Source organism: Paramisgurnus dabryanus, chromosome 1, assembly GCF_030506205.2.
Source record: "Paramisgurnus dabryanus chromosome 1, PD_genome_1.1, whole genome shotgun sequence".
Taxonomy (NCBI): Eukaryota; Metazoa; Chordata; class Actinopteri; order Cypriniformes; family Cobitidae; genus Paramisgurnus; species Paramisgurnus dabryanus.
This window is the reverse complement of record NC_133337.1, coordinates 33,850,426-33,877,986: the sequence shown is the minus strand read 5'-3', so window position 1 is coordinate 33,877,986 and position 27,561 is coordinate 33,850,426. Positions and strand designations below refer to the sequence as shown.

The 27,561-nt window shown below is 36.5% G+C and overlaps 3 protein-coding genes across 4 annotated transcripts; 1 reads left to right on the top strand and 2 right to left on the bottom strand.

Moving 5' to 3' along the window:
- Nucleotides 1-109: 109 nt before the first annotated feature.
- gys2 (glycogen synthase 2) lies at nucleotides 110-16,967 on the top strand. Its single transcript, XM_065268634.2, has 16 exons — nucleotides 110-428; nucleotides 1,488-1,669; nucleotides 2,157-2,348; nucleotides 2,494-2,679; nucleotides 3,644-3,788; nucleotides 3,970-4,087; nucleotides 5,162-5,282; nucleotides 6,224-6,330; nucleotides 6,456-6,515; nucleotides 8,850-8,928; nucleotides 11,362-11,475; nucleotides 11,559-11,685; nucleotides 12,138-12,233; nucleotides 13,754-13,917; nucleotides 15,330-15,410; nucleotides 16,114-16,967. Exons 1-16 carry the CDS (start codon nucleotides 308-310, stop codon nucleotides 16,324-16,326), a joined length of 2,106 nt encoding a protein of 701 aa, XP_065124706.1. The 5' UTR covers nucleotides 110-307; the 3' UTR covers nucleotides 16,327-16,967.
- Nucleotides 16,968-17,097: 130 nt separating this feature from the next.
- spx (spexin hormone) lies at nucleotides 17,098-19,282 on the bottom strand. The gene is made up of 5 exons (XM_065268637.2): nucleotides 18,604-19,282; nucleotides 17,820-17,900; nucleotides 17,666-17,723; nucleotides 17,490-17,552; nucleotides 17,098-17,278 (listed from the first exon to the last, which is right to left on the bottom strand). Exons 1-5 carry the CDS (start codon nucleotides 18,607-18,609, stop codon nucleotides 17,178-17,180), a joined length of 309 nt encoding a protein of 102 aa, XP_065124709.1. The 5' UTR covers nucleotides 18,610-19,282; the 3' UTR covers nucleotides 17,098-17,177.
- Nucleotides 19,283-20,330: 1,048 nt separating this feature from the next.
- Nucleotides 20,331-27,525, bottom strand: golt1ba (golgi transport 1Ba). 2 transcript variants are annotated; one of them, XR_010532492.2, is made up of 6 exons: nucleotides 26,998-27,525; nucleotides 26,211-26,302; nucleotides 25,811-25,989; nucleotides 25,147-25,228; nucleotides 23,150-23,250; nucleotides 20,331-20,968 (listed from the first exon to the last, which is right to left on the bottom strand). XR_010532492.2 is itself a non-coding variant. In XM_065268506.2 (5 exons), the coding sequence occupies exons 1-5, from the start codon at nucleotides 27,020-27,022 to the stop codon at nucleotides 20,930-20,932; spliced, it is 417 nt and encodes a 138-aa protein (XP_065124578.1). In that variant the 5' UTR covers nucleotides 27,023-27,318; the 3' UTR covers nucleotides 20,331-20,929. The 2 variants fall into 2 exon arrangements, 1 of the variants encoding a protein (XP_065124578.1); XM_065268506.2 differs by lacking the exon at nucleotides 23,150-23,250 and having other exon boundaries at nucleotides 26,998-27,318.
- Nucleotides 27,526-27,561: the final 36 nt, after the last annotated feature.

The following is a 27,561-nucleotide window of genomic DNA, read 5'->3' as shown; positions in this document are numbered from 1 at the left end:
GAGTTTAAGTGCACGTGCCGTCCCGGTCAGAGGGCAGGAGCGCGCGAGTCGCGCGACGGCCAAATCTTTCACCTTGATGTCGTTGGACTTCAGACACGCGCTGACAGTATGCGCATGCCTCACTAAAGGTTATAGTAAAAGTGGTGTGCAACCGATCAATGTGAGTCAAAGTGATTTCAGTGCTTCGAGGCGAACCGTTAGACTGTAATTTCTGGCTTGTGGAGAAAGCCCGCGTTCAGTTTTACCCATTTGAATCGATTCCACGCACTTCTTGCACTTTCAGTTATCGTATATAAGAGTCTCTGAGATGCGTCTGTCCAGATCTTTATCAATAACATCACTAACTGGACTTCCACTTTGGGAGGAAGAGAGTCTACCTGTGGAAGATCTCTTACTCTTTGAGATTTCATGGGAAGTAACTAATAAGGGTAAGAATTTAAATGCACTCGTGTACACATACACACTGATATTGTGCAATGAGAAGCAATTGATTGGTTATGAGCTGAACGGTCAAATATATTTTTACAGCATTTTTTTGCGTTTCATCCTATACCAAGGTTTATTGAAATTATATTGCATAACCTTAGATGAACTTATGTGTGGCCCTTTGTGTGCACGTGATTCACCCTATTTAAGGCCCTCATAATAATTTTAGCTGGGAAACACCTTGGCTTTGCTGGTCCACCATACACCAAACCAGTATAAACCAATCTGCATCAAAAATGAAATTCCTGATCTTAGACGGTCCATTCAGATGGGTTTTAACACACTTTTGGGCTCGCAGGTTAAACATTAAGCTCCAAATCAATAACCAGATTTTTGAGACCTGAACCTATTTTGTAGTGGAAATTTCTAGCACACCGCAACTTTTGGATGTTTACGTAACATCTGAAGGCAGATCTTCTCCCTCATGCTCTTTAAAGGGTACATTTTAGAAGACTTTTTCAAGATGTCAGATAAATCTTTGGTGTCCCCATAGTAAATATGTGAAGTTTTAGCTCAAAATACCCCACAGATAGTTTATTAAAGCATGTTAAAATTGTCACTTTGTAGGTGTGAGCAAAATTTTGCCATTTTTGGGCGTGTCCTTTAAAAGGCAAATGAGTTGATGAAATGCAAACACTGATTGCCATAATGGTGGTTTGTTGAAATTGAAACTCAATTGTGCTTTAAATTATTTTCTTCTGCGCTCTCTCTCTCTCTCTGCTCTAAATGGCAGTGCGGTGGTTGGATAGTGCAGATTAAGGGGCGGTATTATCCCCTTCTGACATCACAAGGGGAGCCAAATTTCAATTACCTATTTTTTCCACATGCTTTCAGAGAACGGTTTATCAAAACTTGTTATTGGGTTGTTTGTCAAATTTTCTAGGTTGATAGAAGCACTGGAGACCCAATTATAGCACTTAAACATTGATAAGGGTTAGTCAGATTTTCATGATACGTCCCCTCTAATAAATCTCTCTTTCCCTACACTTGTTTATCCTCAGTTGGTGGCATATACACTGTTATCCAAACTAAAGCTAAGATTACGGTGGACGAATGGGGCGAGAACTACTTCATGATGGGTCCCTACTACGAACACAACTTCAAGACACAGGTGGAGCCATGTGAACCTCCAAACCAAGCCATTAAGGCGGCCATGGACTCTTTGATAAACAATGGCTGCCAGGTATCCCACATTCAGTTTTTGTCAATGGTCCTGATAGGAGCAACAGAGGGTCTTAGTCCATTTCCAATTTAAAATGCACTGCGTATATCTTGAATCATGTTACTTAGTTTTGATAGTCAGACATTTATTAAAAAGTTTATGTGTTGGTTCATCTACTTGACCAGTAGATGTCACTAGAGTGTCACTTTAGAGAGAAAGCTTAATAAAACTTCTTTCAGTGTACAAGCACCAGCAGGGGCACTATAAGGTCAGATATAAAAATATGCCTGTGTAAATATAGATGCCTACATTTAGTTCCTGTTATATTTTGGTAAATCAAATCATTTATTGACATAAATAGCTGACTAGTAGAGAAAGAAGTGATGATTTATAAACATGCATACTGTATATAAATGGTAAAAATTGCTTTTTCTCATAGTTTCTAACTAATATCACCCAAGCCATGGTATATTTGTCTGTTTTGATGTCATTATTGTCGCCCATGCAGGTGCACTTTGGCCGTTGGTTAATTGAAGGTAGTCCATATGTTATCCTGTTTGATATCGCGGCAGCTGCCTGGAACCTGGACCGGTGGAAGGGAGATCTGTGGGACGCATCTAAAATCGGGCTCCCATATCATGACCGAGAGGCCAATGACTCCCTCATCTTTGGTTCTCTTGTTGCCTGGTTCTTCAAGGAGGTGTGTGGGTAGTTTCACATTTATGCATTTGGCAGACGCTTTATCCAAAGTGCATACATTTTATCAGTATGTTTGTGATCCCTTTAATGCAATGCTCTACCAGTCGATCTACCACCAAGAATTTAAGCCGTCTGTCTCTCTGCAGTTAACAGACCAACTTCAGGACAAGCCCAACGTAATCGCTCATTTCCACGAGTGGCAAGCCGGGACAGGACTTGTACTGAGCCGCGCTCGCAAAATACCCTTAGCGACTATTTTTACAACACATGCCACCCTGCTGGGGCGCTACTTGTGCGCTGGTAATGCAGACTTCTACAATAACCTGGAAAAGGTGAGTTTTGATTATTTTAACAAAATGCCGGATTGTTTCTAAAAGTTAATTTAAGGTTGGGATTTTTCATATTTGACCCAACCATGGGTTAAAACCATCTAACCATGACTGTAAAAATATAGGCATGGTGTCCGTGACGTCACCCATAGGTTTGTGAAGAGCTTTTTTGAAGGCAATTGTTGGCAGAGCCTGCCATCGCCATCTTACCGAAAATGGGTAAAGATGCAATGTTTAGGTTTAATAATTTCACTTTGATGCCAATGAAAAGGTTATTAGTCAGTAATTGACATTCACGTATATAACCTGATATAGTCATTTCATTGGTATTTAACTAATTTCACTGCAAATCCCTCTAAGTGCATGCAAGCTTTTTTGGCAACAACCTCCACGTCTTAACAAATTGGTATATCTGAATGACCTGAGGCCGGGATTTAGCAGATTTGAAGTGAATGTATTTGATTAACGAATTATCCATGCCAAGAGCATTCGGTCAATATCATTATCTCATTTTTGACGGAGGTGGCGTTTAGCACCTTTTACATCTGAACTCCTCGTATCTTTCTTAACAAAAAAGACGCAGGCATTATCATTTAAAAAAAACAAATGACCTAAACAGTGAACAATCAGTTTAGTTTGAGTCAATGCTTTATTATTTTCAAAAGAATGTGAAAATGTGCATGGTGATAATTGGGCCTGGTGTAGCTACTGTAGGAAGCATAAAGGTCATCGTGCCTGAAGGTCGCAGGTGTTGATTGAAGGATAATTGACAGCATCTCATGATTTTGCTGTAGATGCGCTTGCATGTTGTCCGCAGGGAGACTTCTTACCTCCGCTGATGAGGGGAATCACTAAAATGTTGAATAATATTGGACTGTTTGCCTGCAGGCGTTTTGATGTAAGCTTACGCTCTACTTGTTAATAAGGTTCAGGTCATCCTTATTATGTTATGTTTTGTGTAATGCAGTTCAACATAGACCAAGAGGCAGGAGAGAGACAGATCTACCATCGCTACTGTTTGGAGAGAGCGGCGGTACACTGTTCACATGTCTTTACCACTGTGTCCCAGATCACAGCCGTGGAAGCAAATCATATGCTACACCGACAACCAGGTTGGACAGATTCTTGCTTGGGTATAAAACTATCTGCGGGGAAAAACACTATCTTTATTAAGATAGATGATTGCCAACCAATCTTTTAACTATGCAACTGGTTGCTGTAATGATCAGCCAATCACAATGAAGAATTTTGTAACAGATCATGTTTATGCATTTATGAAAATGCTTCTTGCAGATGTCGTCACCCCGAACGGTCTGAACGTAAAAAAATTCTCAGCCATGCATGAGTTTCAAAACCTGCACTCCACAAACAAAGCCAAGATCCAGGAGTTTGTAAGAGGCCACTTCTATGGGTTAGAGATTGTTCCTATCTTACATAATAATAATTATTATATGTATACACTACCGGTCAAAAGTTTTTAAACATTTGACTGAAATTTTAACAATGATCTTAAAAATTGATCTTCAGGTTTAAGCTGAAGGTGTATGGTTAAATGCTTGAAATGACTTTTGTAGACAAAAATACATTGTAAAAAAATTTCAGTAGAAATGACAGTATTAGTGGCAGCTGGTTGCCAGTAACTTATTGTAGATTTTATATTTATTTTATTTACTGGCAACAGTTTATTTAATGTTAAATGAACATGAACCATTTTCAGTTTTTATCTTCTACACAGTAAGTTACTGGCAACCATTTGAATAATTACAGGTAATTTTATACAGTGTATAGCTGTGCCAAACAGAAAAAATTATGTTATTAGAAAACTAAAATTTTTATTTAAAAAAAATAATTAGACTGAATATTGAAGAAAAAGCAGCAAATAAGAGCACAGATTAAACTCCTTTGATTTTTTTTATTTATCCGAAAGGGAAATTTTAAGAAGTTTCTTGATAAAAGTCCGGTTCACAATTTATGTGCAAAGAGTAACATCACTTCAGATGATAAAATATAACAGTTTTGATGTATTTTGGATGCATTAAAGGAACAGTATGTAAGAAATTAATATCAATTAATCATAAAATGGCTCTGATATGTCACTAGACATTAAGAAATCATTTTCATTTCAAATACTTATATCACTGACAACAGTGGTCTAGCCAGGATATTGTCATTTAAAAAGTGGAGTTGCAGCCCTCAACTGATGTTTATGTTGTCATGTTGTGTATTGGCCACCAGTTGTGTGATTGCAGTACCAGTTTTGGCCACAATCCTACATACTGTTCCTTTAAGTCACAACATAATTCCCAGAGTTACATTGGTGTTATGCCATAGTTTGTATGAGTTTATTATTATTCTAATGTGGAAAAAATATAAAGAAAAAGTGATTGTTTCGAAACGTTTGACCAGTAGTGTATATCTATAAACACATAACAAGATCTTATTTTGCTATTTGTTATAATTTTCTTAAATCTCTTTTCTTCTACAGCCATTTGGACTTTAATCTGGAGAAGACCCTCTTCTTCTTCATTGCAGGGCGATATGAGTTTACTAATAAGGGAGCGGACCTGTTTCTTGAATCTTTGTCCAGATTAAACTATTTGCTAAGGGTATAAACCAATATTTCTGTACATTAGAAACCACACAACGGCCCAGCAAGCAATAGTCGTAATTTCACAGTCTAGGTTAACTTGAGACCCAGTATAGTCCGGCTATGAGTAACCCACTAGTCAAATAAAACTTTAATTTATTTACGTGTTGTGTTTGCAAATGTAACTTGTGAGATTGTATATTTAATCATGTTAGCAAAGTCAACAAGGTGTTTTCATTTATTTATGTCTTATATGATTAGTCATTGATTAAAATGTTACTCAAAATGTTGTCTTGTTTTAGCCTAGACATCTTGGTTTGGACATCTATGAGATGTCTTTTAAGCAATAAATTGCTTTCTGGGAGCGGTGCCACTATATGCAGTTACTGATTCTCATGCTTATAGGGGCCACAGTACTTGCCCTAAAAATGTAGCCTAATTTTTCTTTGGTGCTCTTTTGCTACAAATGTGAAGGTTGTTGAGGAGAGGCATGCTATTACTTCTCTAAATTAGTGTTTTTTATAAATAAAAGAAAAGAAAAGAAAAAATCCCAGCGATATCTGCAGCAGTTAAAGGAAAACACCACCGTGTTTCAATATTTTACTATGTTCTTACCTCAACTTAGACAAATTAATACATACCTCTCTTTATTCAATGCATGCACTTCATCTTTGTACAGTGCGTCCTAAATGTGTTAGCATTTAGCCTAGCCCCATTCATTCCTTAGGATCCAAACATGGATGAACTGAGAAGCCAAAAAGTGCACGCATTGAATAAAGATAGGTATGTATTAATTCATCTAAATTGAGGAAAGAACATAGTAAAATACTGAAAAGCTGTGGTGTTTTCCTTTAAGCTAGCACATAGCCACATACAAGAGAAACAGGCAGAACGTCTGAACATAGCAACATGGGAAGAGATGTTTATTAACCGATTGTGTGTTTGTATATACGCTTACAGGTTCATAAGAATGATGTCACAGTGGTTGTGTTTTTCATCATGCCTGCCAAGACCAACAACTTCAACGTGGAGTCTTTAAAGGGACAGGCTGTACGCAAACAGCTGTGGTACGTAAAGGTTTAAACTTTTAACATCTCTAGTATGGCGCACATCATCCCTGTATATAGGAACAAAGAACGGCCCAATTTTAAAATGTCTTCAGTGTTTAAGATTTATCCTGTGTGTTTTACAGGGACACAGCCCATTCTGTAAAGGAGAAGTTTGGCAAAAGGCTTTACGAGAGCTTGTTAAGGTGAGCGTCTTGTAAATCTTTCACATTTGCGACTCAGAAAACCCAGCTAAAGTCATTTGCTGTTATTCACCCTGTTTCTGTAAAGATATAACCTTGAAATCTTTAATATTGACTGAGTCAAAGATTGAAGTCAATGTGAAATCAAACTCCTTATCTGGATTTCACAGACAGGGTGACGTATGTCTGAGCATGACTCATAATTACACTCATAATGCCAGTATATGACATGAAGAGAGTATAAATGAATCTGATGTGACCATGTAACCTTTTCACACAACGTGTTAAGTTTTAGTGTTAACAAGATGTTGAAGAGAGGACACCTCACTTTCTAGAAGCTGTCAGTGTGTTGGATAATTATAATGACATTTTGTGATGTCATTGGGTTCATTCCTGTGTGATCTTTAGGAAATGCGAGGTGTGTCTGTGTGTAAATACTGGGATAGTTCATCCAAAAAAAATAAAAATGTTGTCATTATTTACACACCCTCATGTTGAACACAAAATAGATATTTTGATAAATAATGGTAAACACTATTTGTTTTTCTACTATGGAAGTCATGGCAAGTCATAGTATAGTCACTAAATATTTTATGGACACGATTTTCTTTTCTTTTTTCGTGTCATTGAGCACAAATTTCTTTTTCGTGTCACCCAGCATAAATTTCTATAAATAGTTTTTTGTGTTAATAATACTTTGTTTCGTGTCATTTTATGTACTGTTTTCTGTTTTTTTTCTATTGTTTACTATTGTTGCTTGGGATTGGACAATTAAAGTTGTTAGAACAACATCCAAATCCCAAATCTAACCCCAAGCGACAATGATTTAAAAATAGAAAAAAGTAAAACCAATACATAAAATTACACAAAAATGAAAGTCGTGCTAGAGACAGGAAAAACTACAAAAAAGCAGAAAATTGTGTCCATGAACACGAATAAATAAATTAAATATTTTGTGATTATACCACAAAATGCCTTGAGGTAGGGTTGGGAAGTCAGTGGGAGTGGGGACCATCAACTGTGTGCTTACCATCATTTATCAAAATATCTTCTTTTGTGTTCAACAGAAACTCATACACTGCAAAAAACGACTTTCTTACATAGTATTTTTGTCTTGTTTTCAATAGAAATATCTAAAAATTCTTAAATTAAGATGTTTTTTCTTGATGAGCAAAACGACCTTAGTAAATAAGTCTAGTTTTAAAACAAATAATATACAATTTAAGTGAAATTGTCCTTAAAACAAGCAAAATTATCTGCCAATGGGGTGAGAAAAAAAAACTGTGAAATAAGATTTCTTTTTTCTTAAACACTTAATTCAAGTAAAATTTTCTCACCCCATTCACTTAAATTGTATATTTTTTGCCTAAAAACTAGAATTATTTTCTTATGTCATTTTGCTCATCAAGAAAATACATCTTAATTTAAGGATGTTTAGAAATTTCTACTGAAAACAAGACAAAAATACTAAGTAAGAAAGTCATTTTTTGCAGTGTACAGGTTTAGGACAACATGGGAGTGAATAAATGATGACAGAATTTTAATTTTTGGGTGAACTACCCCTTTAATTCATTGCCCGTCAGCCATTTTTTGAAAAGTTGCCCGCCAGTATTTTTTTTTTTTTGATTTTCACAAAAGTTTCACAAAATGCCTAGGAATATTTTCTTCTAAAAATATGTAAACATACAAATATATCAAATGAAAGAAAAGACCCTCTGCTTTCAAACAAACAAAACAGGAAAAAAGTTTTTTCCCATCTATATTTTTGTTCTCTGCTTATAAACTCTTAAATATAGGTATTTTTATGTAAAAATAATTTTTTTTAGCAAAAAGATGAAATAATTGCATTTTTGTGAAGGAATTTTGTTTAATTCAGAATGATTATCAAAACATACACGGAGTTTAAAATTAGTAAATAACGTTTTGGCTTCAGTTCATAAATTGGGTAAGTGCCATCTAGTGGATATTCGCGGTCTTGCAGATTAACATAAAAAATCATCAGGAACACTTTTTTTATGCAAATATTTTCTCTTAATTGATGAGATAACTCGTCAATGGTGAGGAAAGAGTTAAAATACCCCATCATGTCATGATGACAAAATTATACCCCATTATAAAATTCCAGTCAAATTTCCATGCCCGTCACATCTCGTATTGATGCCAAAGGTCTCTTTTTGAACGCAATGAAGTACCCTGCATGACGAAAAGCAAAGCCAAAGGGGTCCCCTTTGCGTTATAAAGTGATGCAAGGGCGCTGTCCAAATGTCAGCATGTGACAAGTTGGGAGTGAAAATGTGTTGTGTGCGTTAATAGTCTAATAAAATTGTACATCCACAGGGGTGAGATTCCAGACATGAACAAAATTCTGGACAGAGACGACTTCACAATTATGAAGAGGGCTATTTATGCAACACAGGTCAGATAACTGTTATATCTTAAATCATACTTTCAAAATACTTATGACTTTTCTTCAAAATATAAGACTTAAAATAGAGGTCCTAGCTGATCCTTGGCATACAATACTCATGAATCATGTAAAATATTAAGATAAACTGTTCTTTTAAATTAATTGTCCGCTTTTCATCACCAGATTTACCATAAACCAGAAAGTGTGTCCTAAGATGGACATCGGAAACCTAATGAATTAAAGCATTCTTCATTCATTCTCTACTGCATCTGTTTTTTATGAATGGGCTCTAATCAAAGGTCAGCTTCAGGTTATAGTGAATATCGATGTACACGGCTCTTTAAATCTGAGGTCGAGCCCTCTGAGCTGCTGGCAGAGAGGCTTATGTTGAAACGCTCAGTGACGTATCTAACCCGTTTCCTGACTGTTTGTGCTCGATCGATCGAACGCGTTACTGAGATTTATTCAACAGCTTCTTAATGGCAATGCTATGAGCAACCAGTCAATATACAGGCACTCCGGTTAGATTTATCTGTGCATCAATATTTCGGGAGCTACTGAAGAAGCTATTGATCCGTTCGCGTAGGTATTTGTTTATGAAGAAGACGGAATGAGAATTAAAAATTAGACAGATTTTTCTGAAGGCATTTTATGTTAATAAGGGGTTCGGTTTTGGGACTTTAATAGCAAGAATAATGTATAGGATTACTTAAACCATAAGGAGTTTGTGTATTGTTTTAATATTAAGATTAAATTAATTAAATGAAATCGATCAGAAGCCCCATTGACATATTCTTTATTCTTACTATGGAAGTCAATGGGGCTTTTGATCGGTTTGGTTACAAACATTTATTAAAATATCTTCCTTCATGTATAAATAAATTTATACAGGTTTATAACAACTTGAAAGTGAGTAAATGATAACAGAATTTTTATTTTTGTGTGAACTATCCCTTTAAGTTGTAATTTTGGTGTCCTCAGAATGTGCCTGTGAAGTTTCAAGTCCAAATACCCTTTAGGGGCTGTTTACACTTGGTATTAAGATGTGTTTTCATCGATCGGATCACAAGTGGACGAGAGAGACACATTACGTTTACACCTGGTATTTAAATCCGTCTCTTTTGTCCACTTTCGACCACTTCTGTCCTGAATACTGTGAGGGGGTGGTCTGTGAGACGGTGGGCGAGTCTCTCTGCTGTCATTCAAACGCGAGCGGGAGTAATTATGAGTTTATATGGACGCAAACTAATATTATGTCGGAGTCCACTGCTTGTTTAGCAAGTAAACATGCTGCACAGAGTTTTGTACATGTGTATGTTAGAGCTTTCTCTGAATTTTCAGCGCAATTGATGAAATAGGATTGCGCAACTTTCACGCTTTCAAAACGAAACTACGGAGAACACCCGCAGTAGTTTTATCAATGATAGCCTAAAAATAGCGCTGTTCATCGTATGTTCACGCCAAAAGTCAAAAAAAGACGTAAAACTTGTGTTTAATACCTCAGATGAGATAAATGGGCGGAGAGAAGGCGGTCGCGTGTGGCTGTTCGAACACATTCAACCACATTGCGTTCCGCAGCTCCAAAGCGATCCGATCGAAAGTGGTTTCGACTACCTCTGGATGTGGTTGAAAGTGGTCGAAAGTGGACGCGTTCAAAACGTTTTGAACACCGTTTACACCTGGCATTAACGTCATCCACTTGTGATCCGATCGACGAAAACGCATGTTAATGCCAAGTGTAAACAGCCTCTTAGATCAATAATTAAGGCCAACTTTTGGGTGTACAGGACAAAGTGCCGTTTTTGTGCGTGTCTCTTTAAATGCAAATGAGCTGCGGCTTCCCTCCCCATTTACTGATATACCGAAAACATAGTTTTTATTTAATAAGACAATCACTTTACTTTATTGTTCATAATGAACATGCAGTAATAAATTATGTAAAGTTGATTTAAAATAGAAATCAGTGGCGGCTCGTGACTGTTCTTCCGAGGGGCGCAAATTCAAAATATGTGTTGGGAGTGTCATGTGTGTTACTCGTGTTTTCAAAATATGTGTTTGATGCATCATGTAAACCCTGTGCATCACGTGTTTTGTTAAAATAACGGATATCTGGAAAACATTTATCATAAACCCTTTAGACGCATCTGCAGCAGGCACTTATTTTGACAAGACACGTGAAGCACATGGGTTCACTCGACGTGCCGAACACATATTTTGAAATTACAAACCACACACAACGGGCTACATAAATTTTGTGACGAACTTTGCATCGTGTGCCCTCGAAAAAGAAGTCACCACCCACCACTGATAGAAATTATGACCTGGCTGTGGGCGGGGCTTGCACAAAGTGATGTCAGTTTGCTTAGAAAACGCCAACAACTTTGATCCAAACTTGCAAATATTCACATACTCTGACTGTTGCTCAATCCTGGTTTACCGTAGAGACACTCTCTTCCACCGGTAACAACGCACAACATCGTGGACGACTCAACGGACCCGATCCTGAGTAACATCCGACGAATCGGCCTCTTCAACGCACGCAATGACAGAGTGAAGGTTTGGTGTTTATTCTGTATGCAAGTACTGAATAAATCCTGCATGAAAAAAATCAACATTAAAGATACGTGTTGTCTTGTCAGATTGTTTTCCATCCAGAGTTTCTGTCCTCCACCAGTCCCTTGCTGCCAATGGACTATGAGGAGTTTGTGCGTGGTTGCCATCTTGGAGTTTTTCCTTCCTATTATGAACCATGGGGCTATACACCAGGTTGCACACAGAAAGAATGAACACACATTGCTTTATGCTATATTCATGGGGGCTTTGGAGATGCAGTGGCTGTCATACTATAAATACTGATAAGACGTGTACACATTGAATACAGTATCGCATCTGCCAAATGTATAAATGTATGCCATACCCCCAAACCTGCTGACTTATGACATGATTTAAAAGGTTTTCAAATTGTTTAACTGTATTTGTGATGACATTTTAAATAATTCGGCCCTCACATTATAGTACCACCTACCTTTCACATTTACACTGGTAGAGCATTCGTCTTTAAATCAATAAATGCGCATGATGAGATACTATGGTATGCGTAATGTTCAATTTTATATATGTGCCAATAATTGCAATTTGTATTAGATTCTGAATCTTTGTGCATAATTGTTTTTTTAAATGCATTATATTGCTCTTGATTGTAATATGTGATGTTTCAGGTGAATGTACTGTTATGGGAATTCCCAGCGTCACAACCAATCTGTCTGGATTTGGATGTTTCATGGAAGAACACGTCTCTGAGCCAGCTGAATACGGTTAGTTAGTATTTCTGGTTGGAAAATGTATCTTTTATATTATAAACTATTTACAGGGTTCCCACGTGTCCTTGAAATCCTTGAAAGTTTGTGAATCTGGGGGGAAAATTCAAGGCCCTGGGAAGTTTTTGAAAATATACATACATAGATACAGGTCATTGAAAGTGCTTGAATCTATTTTATGCAACAAGTTTTCTGGAAACAAAATCCATATTATTCCCTGTGTAGTTTAGGATAATATCATAAAAATTCTAGACTTTTAAGCACACGTGCTAAACTGTTGGCTTTAAAGGTGCAGTGTGTAATTTTTAAAAGGATCTCTTGACAGAAATGCAAAATTATATACAAAACTATATTATTAGGAGTGTGTAAAGACCTTTCATAATGAACCGTTATGTTTTTATTACCTTAGAATGAGACATTTTTATCTACATACACCAAGGGTCCCCTTACGTGGGAGTCGCCATTTTGTGCCACCCTGTTTCTACAGAAGCCCTTAACGGACAAACTTTCTTTACAAAGTTGTCTCCGACGATGACATGTTTTTCCGGCGGTGACTACCGTAGCTTCTCTATACGTTTTAAAAGCGAGGGGTGAGCAGTGGACTGAGCCGTTGGCTGCAATTCGCAACCTCACCACTAGATGCCACTAAAATTTACACACTGCACCTTTAAATGCTTCTATCTTCTGTATGTGAATGTTGATTCATACCAAAATGCTTTTTTGCATAATTGTGTTTGACACATAAAAACGTTTCGGGTTACGTATGTATCTGTTTTTCCCTGAGAAGGGAACCAGACGCTGCGTCACCCTTGCCATACTTCCTGCATCCCTGTTATGCCATCTTTGGCAATATTTAAGATAGCGATATACTTCTGGCTCCACGTCACCCTGTCTTTGTCGTTAAGCCTCACGGTTGGTTGAATTTGATATACACATTTAGATGCATTTACCCCTGGAGGCGTCCCCAAAGTGTCACGGCAGTGACGCACAGCGAGTTCCCTCAAAAGGGAACTGTAATAATGTATCTTAAAAGGTAACACGATGTAACCTTGCTCTCACTTGAAATGTGTCCCCACATTTAGTCCTTGAATTTGAGGGTATTGGACCTGGAAAGTCCTTGAAAAGTCCTTGAATTTGAAGTTAACTAAGGTGTGGAAACCCTGTATTTACTTAGGGATAAAATTTATTTTATTTTTGAACTTCAAGGCCTGGTTTCACAGACAAGACTTAGCTATAGCCAGGACTATGTCTTAGTTAAATTAAGCTATTCTTTTATAAACATGCCTTAGAAAGAAAGAAATTACTGGTTTGTATCTTGAGACAAATCAATTGCATATTTTAAGATCTGTACGTGCATTTTCAGTTGGGACAGCTTAAACTTGTGCTTTAGTCTGGGACTAGCCCTAAGCCTTGTCTTTAAAACTGAGGTAACTGTATTTGTGTTGCATGTATGGTATTTAAACTCAAACATGATCCTGGCTTTAGTCTTATAATCTTCTGACTATCATCTGTTGTAGGGATCTACATCGTGGATCGGCGGTTTCGGTCTGCGGACGAGTCGTGTAACCAGCTGACTCAGTTCATGTTTTCCTTTTGCCAGCAGTCACGACGACAGAGGATAATCCAGCGCAACCGCACAGAGAGACTTTCTGACTTGTTAGACTGGCGATATCTTGGACGAGTAAGCATCTTAACCTAAATCTTTTAGAGATTTTATTATGTGTAAATGGGACACTATCAAGTTCCTTATTATAATATATTCTTGGTTTATTGCTTTTAATAATTTAATTATGCATTTAAAAGATGCAGTTATACGAAGTGGCTGTTGTGCATTTGTCATATATCAGTTCCAACTCACATATTTTATAAGGTGGCTAATAGGCTTTATGCCCAGCTGCACTACTTCCTGAACTTCAGCCAGCACCTTGTTTCATGTCTGCCATTATTGGACAAACTGATCAATCCAGGTGTGCCTGACCTCAGTAGTCACAACAACAATAATCAGACACACCTGGATTAATCAGTTTGTCCAATAATGGCAGACAGGAAACAAGGAGCTGGCTGAAGTTCAGGAAGTAGTTCAGCTGGGCATAAAGCCTATTCGTACGACCACATTTGTACGTTTTATTTTTTATTTTTTTGCTTTCGCGACCGGTAATTTTGGGGTAGGGGTGGGTTTCATTATTAAAATTATTATATTTTTCTAATAATCACCATGTTAGAAAAAATTTGCCTCAACTGTTACGGGGCAATAGCCCTTTAAAAGGTCCTAATATGTACCATTAAGTACAGATATGTATACATTCGGTACCAGTATGCACCTCTGAGGTACTAATATCAACTCTATGGGGTGGTTTCCCGGACAGGGATTATCTTAAACCAGGACTAGGCCTTAGTTTAATAAGGAAATATAACTAGTTTTAACAAACATGCTTTACTACAAACATTACTGGCGTGCATTTTGAGGCAAAACAAAGGGCACTGATGTATTTTAAGATACGTCCGTGCAATTTGTTTTTAGTTTAGACAGCTCTTTTTTTTTGGACAGCAACATTTATTTAAATCTAGGACTAGTCTAATCCCTGTCTGTGTAACCGCCCCAGGTCCAAAGCTGTTTTTTTTTAAGGGTGCAGCCCCAAAGGTACATGTTTTGACCATTTGTCTGACAATGTACGATTTACGTTGTACTAATTCATTCGATTTAGCCTACTTGAAAAATACGCCCAAATTCCCATTAGATCAGGCAGTTTATACTTTCCCTGGGTTTCTGACACTGACATTGTAAGTAGTGATGGGGACGAGACCATCTACTGTATGCCGAGTCAAGACCGAGTCTTTGAAGGGTCGAGGGTTTTCAAATACAGTAGTTGAGTCTAGATTGGGTCTTGAGGACTCGGTCTAAAATTACTAGTCTTTCTCATCCCACTGTGGTCCAAGACCGAGTCTTTAAAGGAACAAGTCCGAGACGAGTCAGAGAAAGCAGAAATCCCAAGCCGGACTCGAGTACTACATCACTAATTGCTAGCATTAAGATGTAGCTACATAAATGTACTTACACTGTTGTTCATCTTCTTATAAAATCTTTGTCTTCAGTTTTATATGCACGCCAGGCATCTCGCCCTCAGCAGATCCTTCCCTGCTAAATTTAAAATGGACCAAGTCAGCCTCCCTCCGGTAAGTCTCACTAACACTCACACACTTTCATATAGATTCATATTCTGTCCTATCGTGTGTTTAACACTCTTTCAGAAGTTAGCAGATCATTCAGATGGGGGCTGAAGTGGAGAAAATGCACAAATGTTTCGGGGTTTTTTACCAAAGTTTAATTGACAGAGTAACATTTGGTCTAGGTGTGCAGGAAGGTGTTATACAAACACAGAGAGAGAGAGAGAGAGAGAGAGAGAGAGAGAATATTAATAATAAAATAAAAATAGCATATTAATAATATAAATTAATCGACTATTAAAAACTGGTGAAAAAGTTTGTGACCCAACCAATATCTTTTTAGTCTTCTGTGATAACTGAATAAGGATTTATCATTTTGATTCAGACAGTTTGGCATGAATCATCCAGTCTGGTTCATTAACTGGTGGGACAGATTCATTTACAGGAACATAAAAGAAAACGATTTACTCACAAATAAAAACATCACTATGGCCTGCATGCGTGCAAGTTTTACTTTACACAAGAGCAATATCTGGCTCAATTAAATGTTTAACTGCAAAACTGAAAACAAATTTCCATTAAGGTTTTATTAATTTCTATTAATTTTTGAGGTCTAGTGAATTACATACATAAATTATTTTCATGACAAAGAATAAAAAGTAATTTGTTTGCCATGGTATCAAAAGTCATGAGCGTGACATTGTTTCCATAGACACAAGGTTTCCGCTACCGTCGACCCTCCTCAGTACCACCTTCCCCATCGGCCTCACTTCACTCCACCCCTCACCACAGCGACGAGGAAGATGATGAGCCATATGATGAAGATGAAGAGGCAGAGAAAGACAGACAGAACATCAAAGCACCTTTCACACTGGGTGAGGTGCCGGAGGGTAAGAAGAAACAACCGGGGCAAAATGGGAATTAAGATCTACACCTTTCTGCTCAACTCATCTCCACAGTTCAACAGATGTATAACGCTACTTGTTATTCTAGGACTTAAGTTACTTTAGAGCTTAAACTGATGATACAGTATCATGAAAAAAATTATGTTACATATACAGTTAAAGACCACATTAAAGATTTGGGAGCCCATTTTTAAGCGTAGAATCTTAGGATTTTAAAAAGTTGATGGATGAATACTGGGTCACTTAGTAAATGCAAGCATATTTATTTTGTCATAATATAATTTGTAATGAGAATCACTGTGTAAATTAGCAAAACAGGACTTTTTCCATTAATGGTAGACCTATCTCATATATTGGTTTATAAACATAATTTTCCATAATGAGTTCAATAGTTTAGTAACAACGCAGAAAGTTCAAACAAACCCTGTTTAGTAAGTGTCACACTTGAGTAGTTTTCAGTGCAAATTGTTTATTTAGCTGAGAAAATGTTGGCACATTCTCAAAGTGTATTTTACATGGCATTAATTCAAATGGTGATTCAACATGAGAAATGAAAATGAGCAAAACTGTCTGTACAATTATATATTACAGATTTCAATCATCATGAATAGTTTATTTTCCAGGATGACATGTCTAGAAAAATAAATAGAAATGGAAAACATCTTGCTGTATTCTTTAAAGTACTTCGATTATCAGTAGAATAACCCAACCGGGTCCAATGAATCAAAGGTTGACTAAGAGCCACATAACTAATTATGTGCAAAAAAGCTTTCAGAAGAGTTAACACGGATGTTCTTGTAGCCGAGGATGTATAACTCCATGTGGCTTGCAAAAATTTAAATGCAAAGATGAATTTGTTGTTAGCTGGCTTTTAGTACGGCTCACTGTCATCTCTGGCTTGTTGGAGAACATTTAAGAGAAATGCAGCTGCTTTGGAGATGCTCAGATTTTCTGTGTTCTGGCTGCGTGATTCTGTGGATACAGAAACAATCAGATAGTGAATTCCTGAGATTAAAGGTAAATGAAAAGCTTTCTGATAAAAAAGTACGTTTGTAAATGCACTTTTTTGGTGCTGTTGCTAAATATACTAACTGCATGTGCAAGTAATACGCATTAACAATGTGACTTTGCCCAAGTAGCCTAGAATAAATTGTCAAATTATAATAATATTAATAATTCATACCCAAGCGAATTGTGTCGAACAAGTCTCCTTCATTCGTGTCCTCAGCCACAAAGCGCCGTCCCTCTATTATAAACAAACCAAAGGTTTAAATAAATTGGGTTGCTGTGTAACACGTAACAGAAAATTGCATTTTTAATAAGCATTTAAGACCCAAATATGGTCAAAAAGTAACTTACGCGTGCCCTTTAAATATAACATTGCTTGGGGCGTCCAATTCCTTCGCTGAAATCTTCCCTTTAAACATAAAATAAATGAATTAATCGTACATGTGCATGTAAAACGACATCATTTTAAAGAAATTAAGAGTATAACAAGACGCGCGTCTGTTACCCTGGGGGCGCTCCAGGAATGAGACACAAACGTGGACAGTAGAAGGAACGTTAGCGCGTACGCCGCAAGAGTTTTCAACCCCTGTAAATATAAAGTCGGTTAAAAAGTTCAGATATAACATTTATCACATGCAAAGCATTGCCAAAATATCACTTTATCACGTCTCCTGCAACCATTGAAAGTGAATTATTGTGTGCGTAAGCGTTACCATTCGTTTCCATCGTGCGTAAAATATGTCCCTTACAAAAAAAACAACGAATTTACTTAAAAAATGAGCGCTTAAGTAAAGTATTACTAGTGAATCCATAGTAACCACAAATTTTTCAATTGTCTTACTACATAGTTTTGTAGCAAAACCGTGGAATGCAAAATTTAAATCAACCGCCAAAAACATGTTTGTTACACTTTAACTATAATTAAACTATGGTTAATTTACCTAAAGAGGTGGTAGTAGTCCTACACATTAATATTAACATTAGCATTACTGTTTAAGATCCCGAATTAACAATATCATTTGCGTTTCTAAACTGCGTAAAGGCGTTACCATTCGTTTCCGTCGTGCGTAAAAGCTGCCCCTCACGAAAATTAACCGTAGTTTAACTGTGACATCTGCGGTAAAATCATAGTAAACACAAATGCAATATTGTCTCACTACAAGAACTATAGTTAACTATGATATTTGCTGTATAAAATGGTAAAAAAAATAAGTAACCAGTTGTCTTCTAACGGTTTAGCTATTAAACTTTTGTTAGTCTGTAATATGTTAAAGTGGATGTAGTCTTACTTTCATAGCTTCGGATGTCCTTTTCAGCTGTTGAGTCTTCGAGTCAAACTCAAGAGTGGAGACAATGACTGCCGTCCTTATTTATAATCATCAAGGTGGAGGAATGCTGAATAAATTAGTCTTCAGCTATAGGTCAAATCCCATTGATTCACAACGGGGCCGGACCACGAACCTTTCAGACGGATGCCTTTTAAAATAAATACAACTAAACTAATTCTACATTTATTCCTGAGACATTTCAGCGCGCGCGCACACACACACGGTTCTCTCCATATGCCTGAATGGTTTTCTAAACTTAAGATGCTTTTAGTTCTGATATGTTGGAATTTCACTTTTAATAGTAAGTAATGAAGAGAGGAGCGCGGAAAGTATTGATATGTTAACACCTGCAGCAATGAATCGTTTTTTATGAATGAACCCAAGACAGTTTCTCAGAAAGAGGCTGATGGGGTTTCCCTGCTGACACTATATATAAATATCTGCTGCCTCCAAATGATTTTCCTATTAATTGCTAACCTCCGAGAAGCCATAAATTGAAAGTTATGGAGAAAGATATAGTGTCAGCAATTTAATACGACTACAAATCAGGGAAAACTAAAAATATCACTACAGGAAGAGAAAGAAAACACTGGAAAATAAAGGTACTTATACATATGTCGGGATATTCTAATAATAATCCAATCTTAAAGGAAAACACCACCGCTTTTCAATATTTTACTATGTTCTTACCTCAACTTAGATAAATTAATACATATCTATCTTTTTCAATGCGTGCACTTAATCTTTGTACAGCGCGTCGTGAATGTGTTAGCATTTAGCCTAGCCCCATTCATTCCTTAGGATCCAAACAGGGGTGAATTTAGAAGCCACCAAACACTTCCATGTTTTCCCTGTTTAAAGACTGTTACATGGGTAGTTACACGAGTAAGTATGGTAGCACAAAATAAAACGTGGCAATTTTTGAAGCTGATAAAAATGAAACTATAGTGTATGACGGAAGAGCACTTAGTTTGCAGCACTTCGACCTCAGTAACATCATCACTCCTATGAACTCTCGCTCAAACTTTCGTCAATATTACTGCGCCCGAGGTCGAAGTGCTGCAAACTAAGTGCTCTTCCGCCATACAATATAGTTCTCAATTTTTATCTGCTTAAAAAAAATCGCCACGTTTTATTTTGTGCCAGCATACTTACTCGTGTAACTACTCATGTAACAGTCTTTAAATAGGGAAAACATGGAAGTGTTTGGTGGCTTCTAAATTCATCCCTGTTTGGATCCTAAGGAATGAATGGGGCTAGGCTAAATGCTAACACATTCACGACACGCTGTACAAAGATTAAGTGCATGCATTGAATAAAGATGGGTATGTATTCGTTTAAGTTGAGGTAAGAACACAGTAAAATATTGAAAAACGGTGGCGTTTTCCTTTAAATAAAGAATAAACCCAAAATGAAAATTGGTTCATCCTTTTATAACCCCAATGATTTTAACATGTAAATAAATGTAAACCTCACTCTGTTTTTTATAGAAAGTCATATAAAATGGTTGTCTACAACTTTTAGGGTGGTTTCTGAGGACTGAATTATTTTATTATTGGTGTGAACTCATTCTAAATCTGTAATATGTAATTTTCAAATGCATAGGTTAGGGTCCATTGTAATCATGTCAAGATCTATCTGTAAAATAAAGCAGGAAGCCCCCAAAGCCCAATAAAAAACAAATGGCAGATTTTGTAAATACATTTATTTACAAAAGTGCATGACAGCGAACCACTATCAAACCCCAATGTTGAGATAACTTGATAACAAGATAACTTGCCAAAAGAACAATGGTAACATTATGCCTGTTAGTCATCACCTATAAGTTTATAAGATAATTACAAGAAATCTGAATATTGCACTTGTACACAGATTTGACAGCAAAAAGACTTTAAATTAGTCACTTGACTCTGTCTTCATTAAAATAATCATTGTAACAGAATAGAGACTTGCAGTAGTCAATAAAAAACCAGGACTCTCTTAAACCTGTTCAACAAATCGTCCATCATGGGATAACTTCTGCTGACTTCTTCATGAAGTAGGCATTTAACAAGTATACACGTTGAGTTCCTCTAGGATGCAGTGATGCTGGGCCATGTGATGCAGCTCCATAGATTTGGTGTGCCTGGCAAGAAGTGGGCGTGGCTTATTTTCCAAGCCACTCCGATTGCCTCTCAATGTCGTAGATATCACAAATGCTCATCCTTACAATGTTAACGCATGTTTCACATGACTGTTTCAGGGTAACGTTTCAAAATCCATCATAAATAAGAAAAATCTGTCTTTGTTAAACCATGTTGTTGCTTTCGCTTGCTTTGTCCATGTACTAGAAGAAAAGAGCGTAGAATTAGGACATATTAAAGAAAGAAATGAATACATTTAAACTAGGACTGCACGATATTGCCGAACAAAACGGTATTTGATTTGGCGAGCTATGTGCGGTATGATAATGCTTAAAGGAGACATATCATGCTAAATCCACTTTCTTGGCTCTTAAATGCATTTTGTTGTATATTTGTAGTGTTTATAAGTACATAAAAGTTGAAATTAGTCTCTTCAGGTGCTTTGTTGATATCTTTATATTCTGTTTTGGTCATATTTTCCAACTGGTTCTGATTTTTCTATTATCTATTACGTTTTTTGAACAATTACGTCACAGTATTTGCAGCGGAACTGCTAAATAAGGACATCGACTTCCAGCCCAACACTACGAGCAATCCGCCATTTTATATTTCTCGCTGCGATATTGTAGTCCAAGCTCAAGGATGCAGAAGTTACGAGAGCGTAAGAAATGTACTCACATCTGTGGGTAAAGTCATTTTTCTGTGCCCGAGGCACTTTAAGGATAACTACTTCACCAATCTCCGCCAGTATAAAGAAGGATTTGCCGATAGACTTCGTCTGATTGAGGGGTCAATTACTTCTTTCTTTGGAGACGACGAGCAGAGCACTTCGGTAAGCAGTTTATAACTTAAAGTAAAAAAGTAAAGTACACGGTGGTCATGGTTTAGCAGTGCTGTTTCTCACTCCGAAGGCTGCAGCCTGCGGAGATCGCTTTTGGGCATCAAGCCTGGTTTAAGTTAACTGAGCATCACATTTGCAAGTCATGAGCATATTACAACAATTTACGATTAACTAAGAATAATAGTAAACTTTATAATTGTTAATATTCTGAAATAAGACCGTCTTGATGTCGTATGCAGCCTAGATATGCGACCTCCGGAGGCTGCAGCCTCAGACCATTGCGATACCTCCATATGAAGACGTTGTTCTGCAGGTTCGTCGTCTTCATTTTCCTCTCAGTACGTTTCCGACTCTGGCGCGAACATATAAGGCTGGATGGACAAGTCTTCCGTTGTTGACATTTTGTGAATAACGAGTAAATAAAAAGTTTCTGTGCAGCTAGATAATCGTATCTCTGCTATAAAACTACAAAAATGGCCGAACGGGGTGGAGTTTAACCGAGTGTCACCTCTGCAACCTGGAGAGGGGGTAGGGTATGACGTGCATTTAAAAAGACAGTACCAAAACGAGTTGCTCTCAGATGCACATCAGAAAAGGGGTAGAAAGGGGGCCTGTGGGGCTATAATAATGAGGAATTCAGACCCAAGCATTGCAGTTTCGCTTTACATAGACCACAAATAGATGATTTATATGTAAAAAGGACAGATTTAAAAGCATGATATGTCTGCTTTAAGCTTTGTAAAATCAATTGATCTTTTTAAAAATGACAATTATATAATAAATATAACCTTCTCCAGTATTAAAGTTGTTCAGTTATTGCAAACTATCGCTATATGCATAATGCGATATGCACAATATTTTTGTGATTTGGCTATATTGTGTGCAGCCCTAACTTAATCATTCATTTAAAAATGATAGACAAATTACAATAATATTATCTGAAATGTATTACAAATTAATATTACATATTGAAGTGCATATTATATACTTAAAATGTAACATTATGACACTGACTGACACTGTAAATGCTGCTAATAAACAAAGCACAGTTAAATCACTTAGTCACCATGAAATTGAAATGAAAAAAAAATAATTATTTCTTTTAATAGAATATTGTGTTTTTTATTTTTGATAAATGACTTATCTGTGCACTTTATTATTAAAAAAATAAATAATGTACCATCATAATCTTTAATTAAAAAAGTTAACCTCCTCCCCTCCTCGAAATGACTTCCTGTTAAGAGGAACAGTGCAAGGGCAGAGCAATCTGAGACTTTCCAAGATCCAATAAATTCTCAATGGACGAAATCAAGTCCCGCCTTTCCTCATTTCAGAAGCCGGATATGCGTCACAATACGGAAAAGAAGACAATTGCTACTTCTGTTTCATGGTGACTTTAAAATATGAAGTGCACACCGCAGGTTCATGCTCACGTGCAAGACAGAATTAGCACCACGGACTGACCAAGATGTCAGTGTCGACTCAGCCTTTGGAAGGCTTTAAGAGAACAACAAACATACATTTAAAGACAAAACACACTCACAGGAAGCAGTTGTTGGTGTTAGGGAGAACACATGAAGAAATCATGGCCAGAAAAGGCCAAAGTATGAAGAGCTCGGATGCAAAAGCCGCTAAACGTCACCTCTGTCAAAAATGAGATGATGATATTAACTGAATGTTCATCAAATACACTTGCTTCAAATCTACTTAATCCTGGCATCAGGCCATTCAGAAATACAAGGGTTGTTGTTTTTTTTGCAAAATCCGTTAAGTGTCACACTGATTTTTTTGCAAAGTGCTCATGGATCATGTTTAAAGGGATAGTTCGGCCAAAAATGATATTAAACCCATGATTTACTCACCCCCAAGCTGTCCGAGTTGCATATGTCCATCGTTTTTCAGACAAACACATTTTCGGATATTTAGAAAATGTTTTAGATTTTTCAGTTGATTAAATGTAATGTTACGGGGTCCACGACCTTCAAGTCCAAAAAAAGTGTCTCCATCCTTCACAAAATAAATCCAAAAGGCTCCAGGATGATAAACAAAGGTCTTCTGAGGGTAATCCGTGCGGTGTTGTAGAAATATCCATATTTAAAACTTTATTAACGTAAATAAATACCTTCCGGTAGCGCCGCCATCTTAGTCGCGTCCGCATTCAGGATGAGAGCTTACGCAGCCTACGGAGGCTACTCTGCTGCTGCTCTGTGCCCCGCCCTCCGAATTTGTCATACGTCACTAAGAAAAGTGCGTACACTACGCTAATACTCTCTCCTGAATACAGAGGAGTCTAAGATGGCGGCACTACCGGAAGGTAGTTATTTACGTTAATAAAGTTTTAAATATGGATATTTCTACAACAACACCGCGCGGATTACCCTCAGAAGACCTTTGTTTATCATCCTGGAGCCGTTTGGATTTATTTTGTGAAGGATGGACGCACTTTTTTTGGACTTGAAGGTCATGGATCCCGTAACATTACATTTAATCAACTGAAAGATCTAAAACATTTTCTAAAATATCCAAAAATGTGTTTGTCTGAAAAATGATGGACATATGCAACTCGAACAGCTTGGGGGTGAGTAAATCATGGGTTTAATATCATTTTTGGCCGAACTAACCCTTTAAACGTGTGCATCACAGTGTGTTTCAATTTCTTAATTTTACCTTTTAAATTCTGACTTTCATCATTTGCAATGTTTCTAGTTGCATCTTTAGTGATTTTGCAACGGTTTGACTGAAGAAGTGGATTTTTAGAGGGTTCGCTGCCTTTAGATTTGTTAAATGTAAAGCTAAAGTGACATTTGTTCAAATAAGACTTTTCAATAACTGCCTAATAATAACCTTATTTTATCAAATTTAAGTATTACTAAACCTAAACATGAGAGCCTGATAAAAAAGCACATTTACAAAAAATGTCAGACACACTTAGAGGGTTTTGCATCTGAACTCCTCATATTTTAAGTACTTATTCTAATCCTAAACAACACTGGTTTCCATTGGAAGCCATGTAGTGAATCCAATTATAGATATCCACAAATGTTACCAAGTAGAGTGAATTCAGGTAGATTGGGACACATTGAAATTGATACTTTGTGAGGAAACAACTTCCTTACAAAGTCTTAATAGCGATGTGGTTTTTATTTTCAAGTTTTCAAAGATTAGTCTCTGAGCTGCTAAAGCATGCAAAAGGATTTTAAGTGAATTTCCACAGTGTACAATCAGTGTCCTAACAATGTGACAAGCAATTCATCGGAAATAAAAATGTTGTGATGTGGTAAAATCACATTCAATTGAAATATTTGTGATCTTTAATAAACTATGTTCAGTAAGATTTCTAACCAATTAAATTTCAACGCCGTAGAAATTTTATTGGAATTGGACAAAAAGCCAAGTAAAAATGTAAGATATTGCTTGTTGCTTTATAGCCTTATGAGTTGACTTTTTAATTCACTGTAGTCTTAAATAATCCTTATATAATAATAACAGTAACAGTAATAGTAGTGGACTCTCTTTATCCACCTCCTTAATAAAACTTACCACACTTATGAATGGAAGATTCAGCAAATATCCAAGTACAGGGATCCTTCTGAAGAAACCGATAACCACTGGAATGAAACCCCTTCACACAAACACAACAGAAAAGACAATATCAATAGATGTGGCTTTAACTAGAACCAGACATATACTAGCTGATTTTCCACAATCCTCTCTCTCAATATCAACCATTAAAAACCCATATCAGTCAATACTATTTCTAACATCTCATACAGCTGCAACATCAAAGGGCACCTATTATACAAAATCCACTTTTGGACAAAAATGTGATGTCACGCTGCTAAAGCCCCGCCCACGGACGCTGACTGACAGTTCATAGTTTCTGCACTTAGTGAGCTGGATGCTGTCTGCTATTTTGTCTGTGATTCTCTGCTAACTCAGATCTATTTTAGCCAAAGCATCTATTTTGGTAAGGGAGCGCAGCACAATAGCTAATTTGCATTTAAAGGTACACACACAAAATAGTGCGTTTCTGCTCCCACCCAAATAGGGCCATTTTGGACATGCTATAATAAATGATCTGTCGGGCATCGTGAGAAACGTTCTGGACACACCTGAGACTTCTATTACATATTGTAAAAATAGGAATAATATGTGCCCTTTAAGACTTTCTTCATTTGTATGCGTTACAATCCTTTGAAAATACCTAAATAACAGAAAGAAGCCATAAGACTCTAGAGCCACTCCGATGATGGGCCATCCGATCAACACCACGATGACGCCCCCTAAGAAAAAGGTGGTAGCTTTCATCTTGTGTTTCTGGAAGAAGAACTTGAAAGTCCTTTCCAACCCAATGACGAACGACAGGCCGATAACGAAAAAGATCTGAAACAAGTCGAAGATCAAAATGGAGGTAAGAGAGAGCGAGAGACGATGGGTGAGGAATCTATGCTTATGTGTCTCAGTGAACTCAATTTAAATCATAAACATCATAAGTATTAGGAGAGGAATGTAAATTATGTGTATGTAATATAAAGGAAGGTTTGTTAGTGCCATCAGCTTACTAAATAACAAACTAACGTTTATGACAAGAAGTGAACACTCACATTTCCTATGGCAAGTAGGGCTTTATCAAAAAACAGGATCATCCCAAAGAAGATAAAAAACACACCAAACCCAGTTAGCCCTATTCCAATTTCTGTTGGGAGAAAGCCAAAAATCAAATCCATTTCACACAATTTTATTCATGAATGTCACAGTTTATTCTTAAACAATGAATGGAAATCTGGCATGTAATGACACATACATGTTCATAAATGTACCTGCGATGCTACTATTATTATGATTTATCATACGTTATTAAAAGATGAATTTGGGTAATTTGGAAGTTTTGACAGTTAACTAAAAAATGAGGTTTTTATGATGGGTGTTAACCTGCCCCCATTAAATACTGCAGTATACTTAAGTATTTACCATAGTATACTCTAATAGAATTCCTACACACTATAGTGTTTTTAAAATTTTTATTTACTACAGTATCAATTTACTAGTACAATAGAATACAGTAATATACAAACAATTACTACATTTAAACATCAAATACTACATTAAGTTTAATTACAATTATTTACTTAAATAAACTACAGTTTACTACACTTTACCATAATAAATACTAAAAAAATAGAGTATTTTCACGTTAATAATTTTGCTAAAGTTAAATCTACGTTAAAACATCGCTAATCAGTATTTATTAACCAGCACATGCATTTTAAAACGATAATAATTTTCTGTAAATGCAATTCAATACAGTTTCGATCCAGATCATTTGGTGATAATGTGACAGTCATTGTGTTGATTAAACCCGTCAGTGATACAGGTAAATAGTGAACTTACTTTGAGAGTCTGTGGGGGAAATCATATTTGCTGTCACTTCTCTTGACACCCGGTCGTCCAGCTATAACACGGGCGGACACGTGTTCCGGAAATACTCACTGTCAACTTCCGGTAAGACGTAACGTTACGCTTAAATTAATGAAACGTCTGCGATCTTAATGCGTCGTTAATAAATAGCATGCTTTACGTATAATACTATACATCAATGCCTTAAACTGACTTGTATTAGTTTTTAACATGGTTATAGTGTTTAGAAATAATAATGTGTTAAAAGTCCTTATACTAAAATATTAGATATAATAAAAGTCATAACAGATCTTAACAAATTATTTAATATATCCAATTTTAATACTATAATAAATAATAAAATATATATATATTTACTTCGACCACATACATTTTACATACATTTAAGTGATGAATTTTGAAGACTTAAAAAAGCCGTTTAAGTATGGTACACCGCGCCATCTGGTGTTCATATTTACTACTGCACTCTTTTAAAATTAAAAATGTTTTCTTTATAATTTTTAGCTTAGTCCTGACTTAATCTAATACTTAATGTAC

Excerpts from the sequence above, each read along its gene's own strand:
- gys2 (XM_065268634.2), top strand. The coding sequence starts at position 308 with ATGCGTCTGTCCAGATCTTTATCAATAACATCACTAACTGGACTTCCA. Across the intron at positions 3,789-3,969 it reads TATGCTACACCGACAACCAG|ATGTCGTCACCCCGAACGGT; the intron begins GTTGGACAGATT and ends TGCTTCTTGCAG. Across the intron at positions 5,283-6,223 it reads GATTAAACTATTTGCTAAGG|GTTCATAAGAATGATGTCAC; the intron begins GTATAAACCAAT and ends ATACGCTTACAG.
- spx (XM_065268637.2), bottom strand. Across the intron at positions 17,724-17,819 it reads ATTCCTGGAGCGCCCCCAGG|GGAAGATTTCAGCGAAGGAA; the intron begins GTAACAGACGCG and ends TTATGTTTAAAG. Across the intron at positions 17,279-17,489 it reads GTTCGACACAATTCGCTTGG|AATCACGCAGCCAGAACACA; the intron begins GTATGAATTATT and ends CTGTATCCACAG.
- golt1ba (XM_065268506.2), bottom strand. The coding sequence starts at position 27,022 with ATGATTTCCCCCACAGACTCTCAAA. Across the intron at positions 25,229-25,810 it reads GGCTTCTTTCTGTTATTTAG|GGGTTTCATTCCAGTGGTTA; the intron begins GTATTTTCAAAG and ends GTTTGTGTGAAG. Across the intron at positions 20,969-25,146 it reads ATCTTCCATTCATAAGTGTG|TACATGGACAAAGCAAGCGA; the intron begins GTAAGTTTTATT and ends CTTTTCTTCTAG.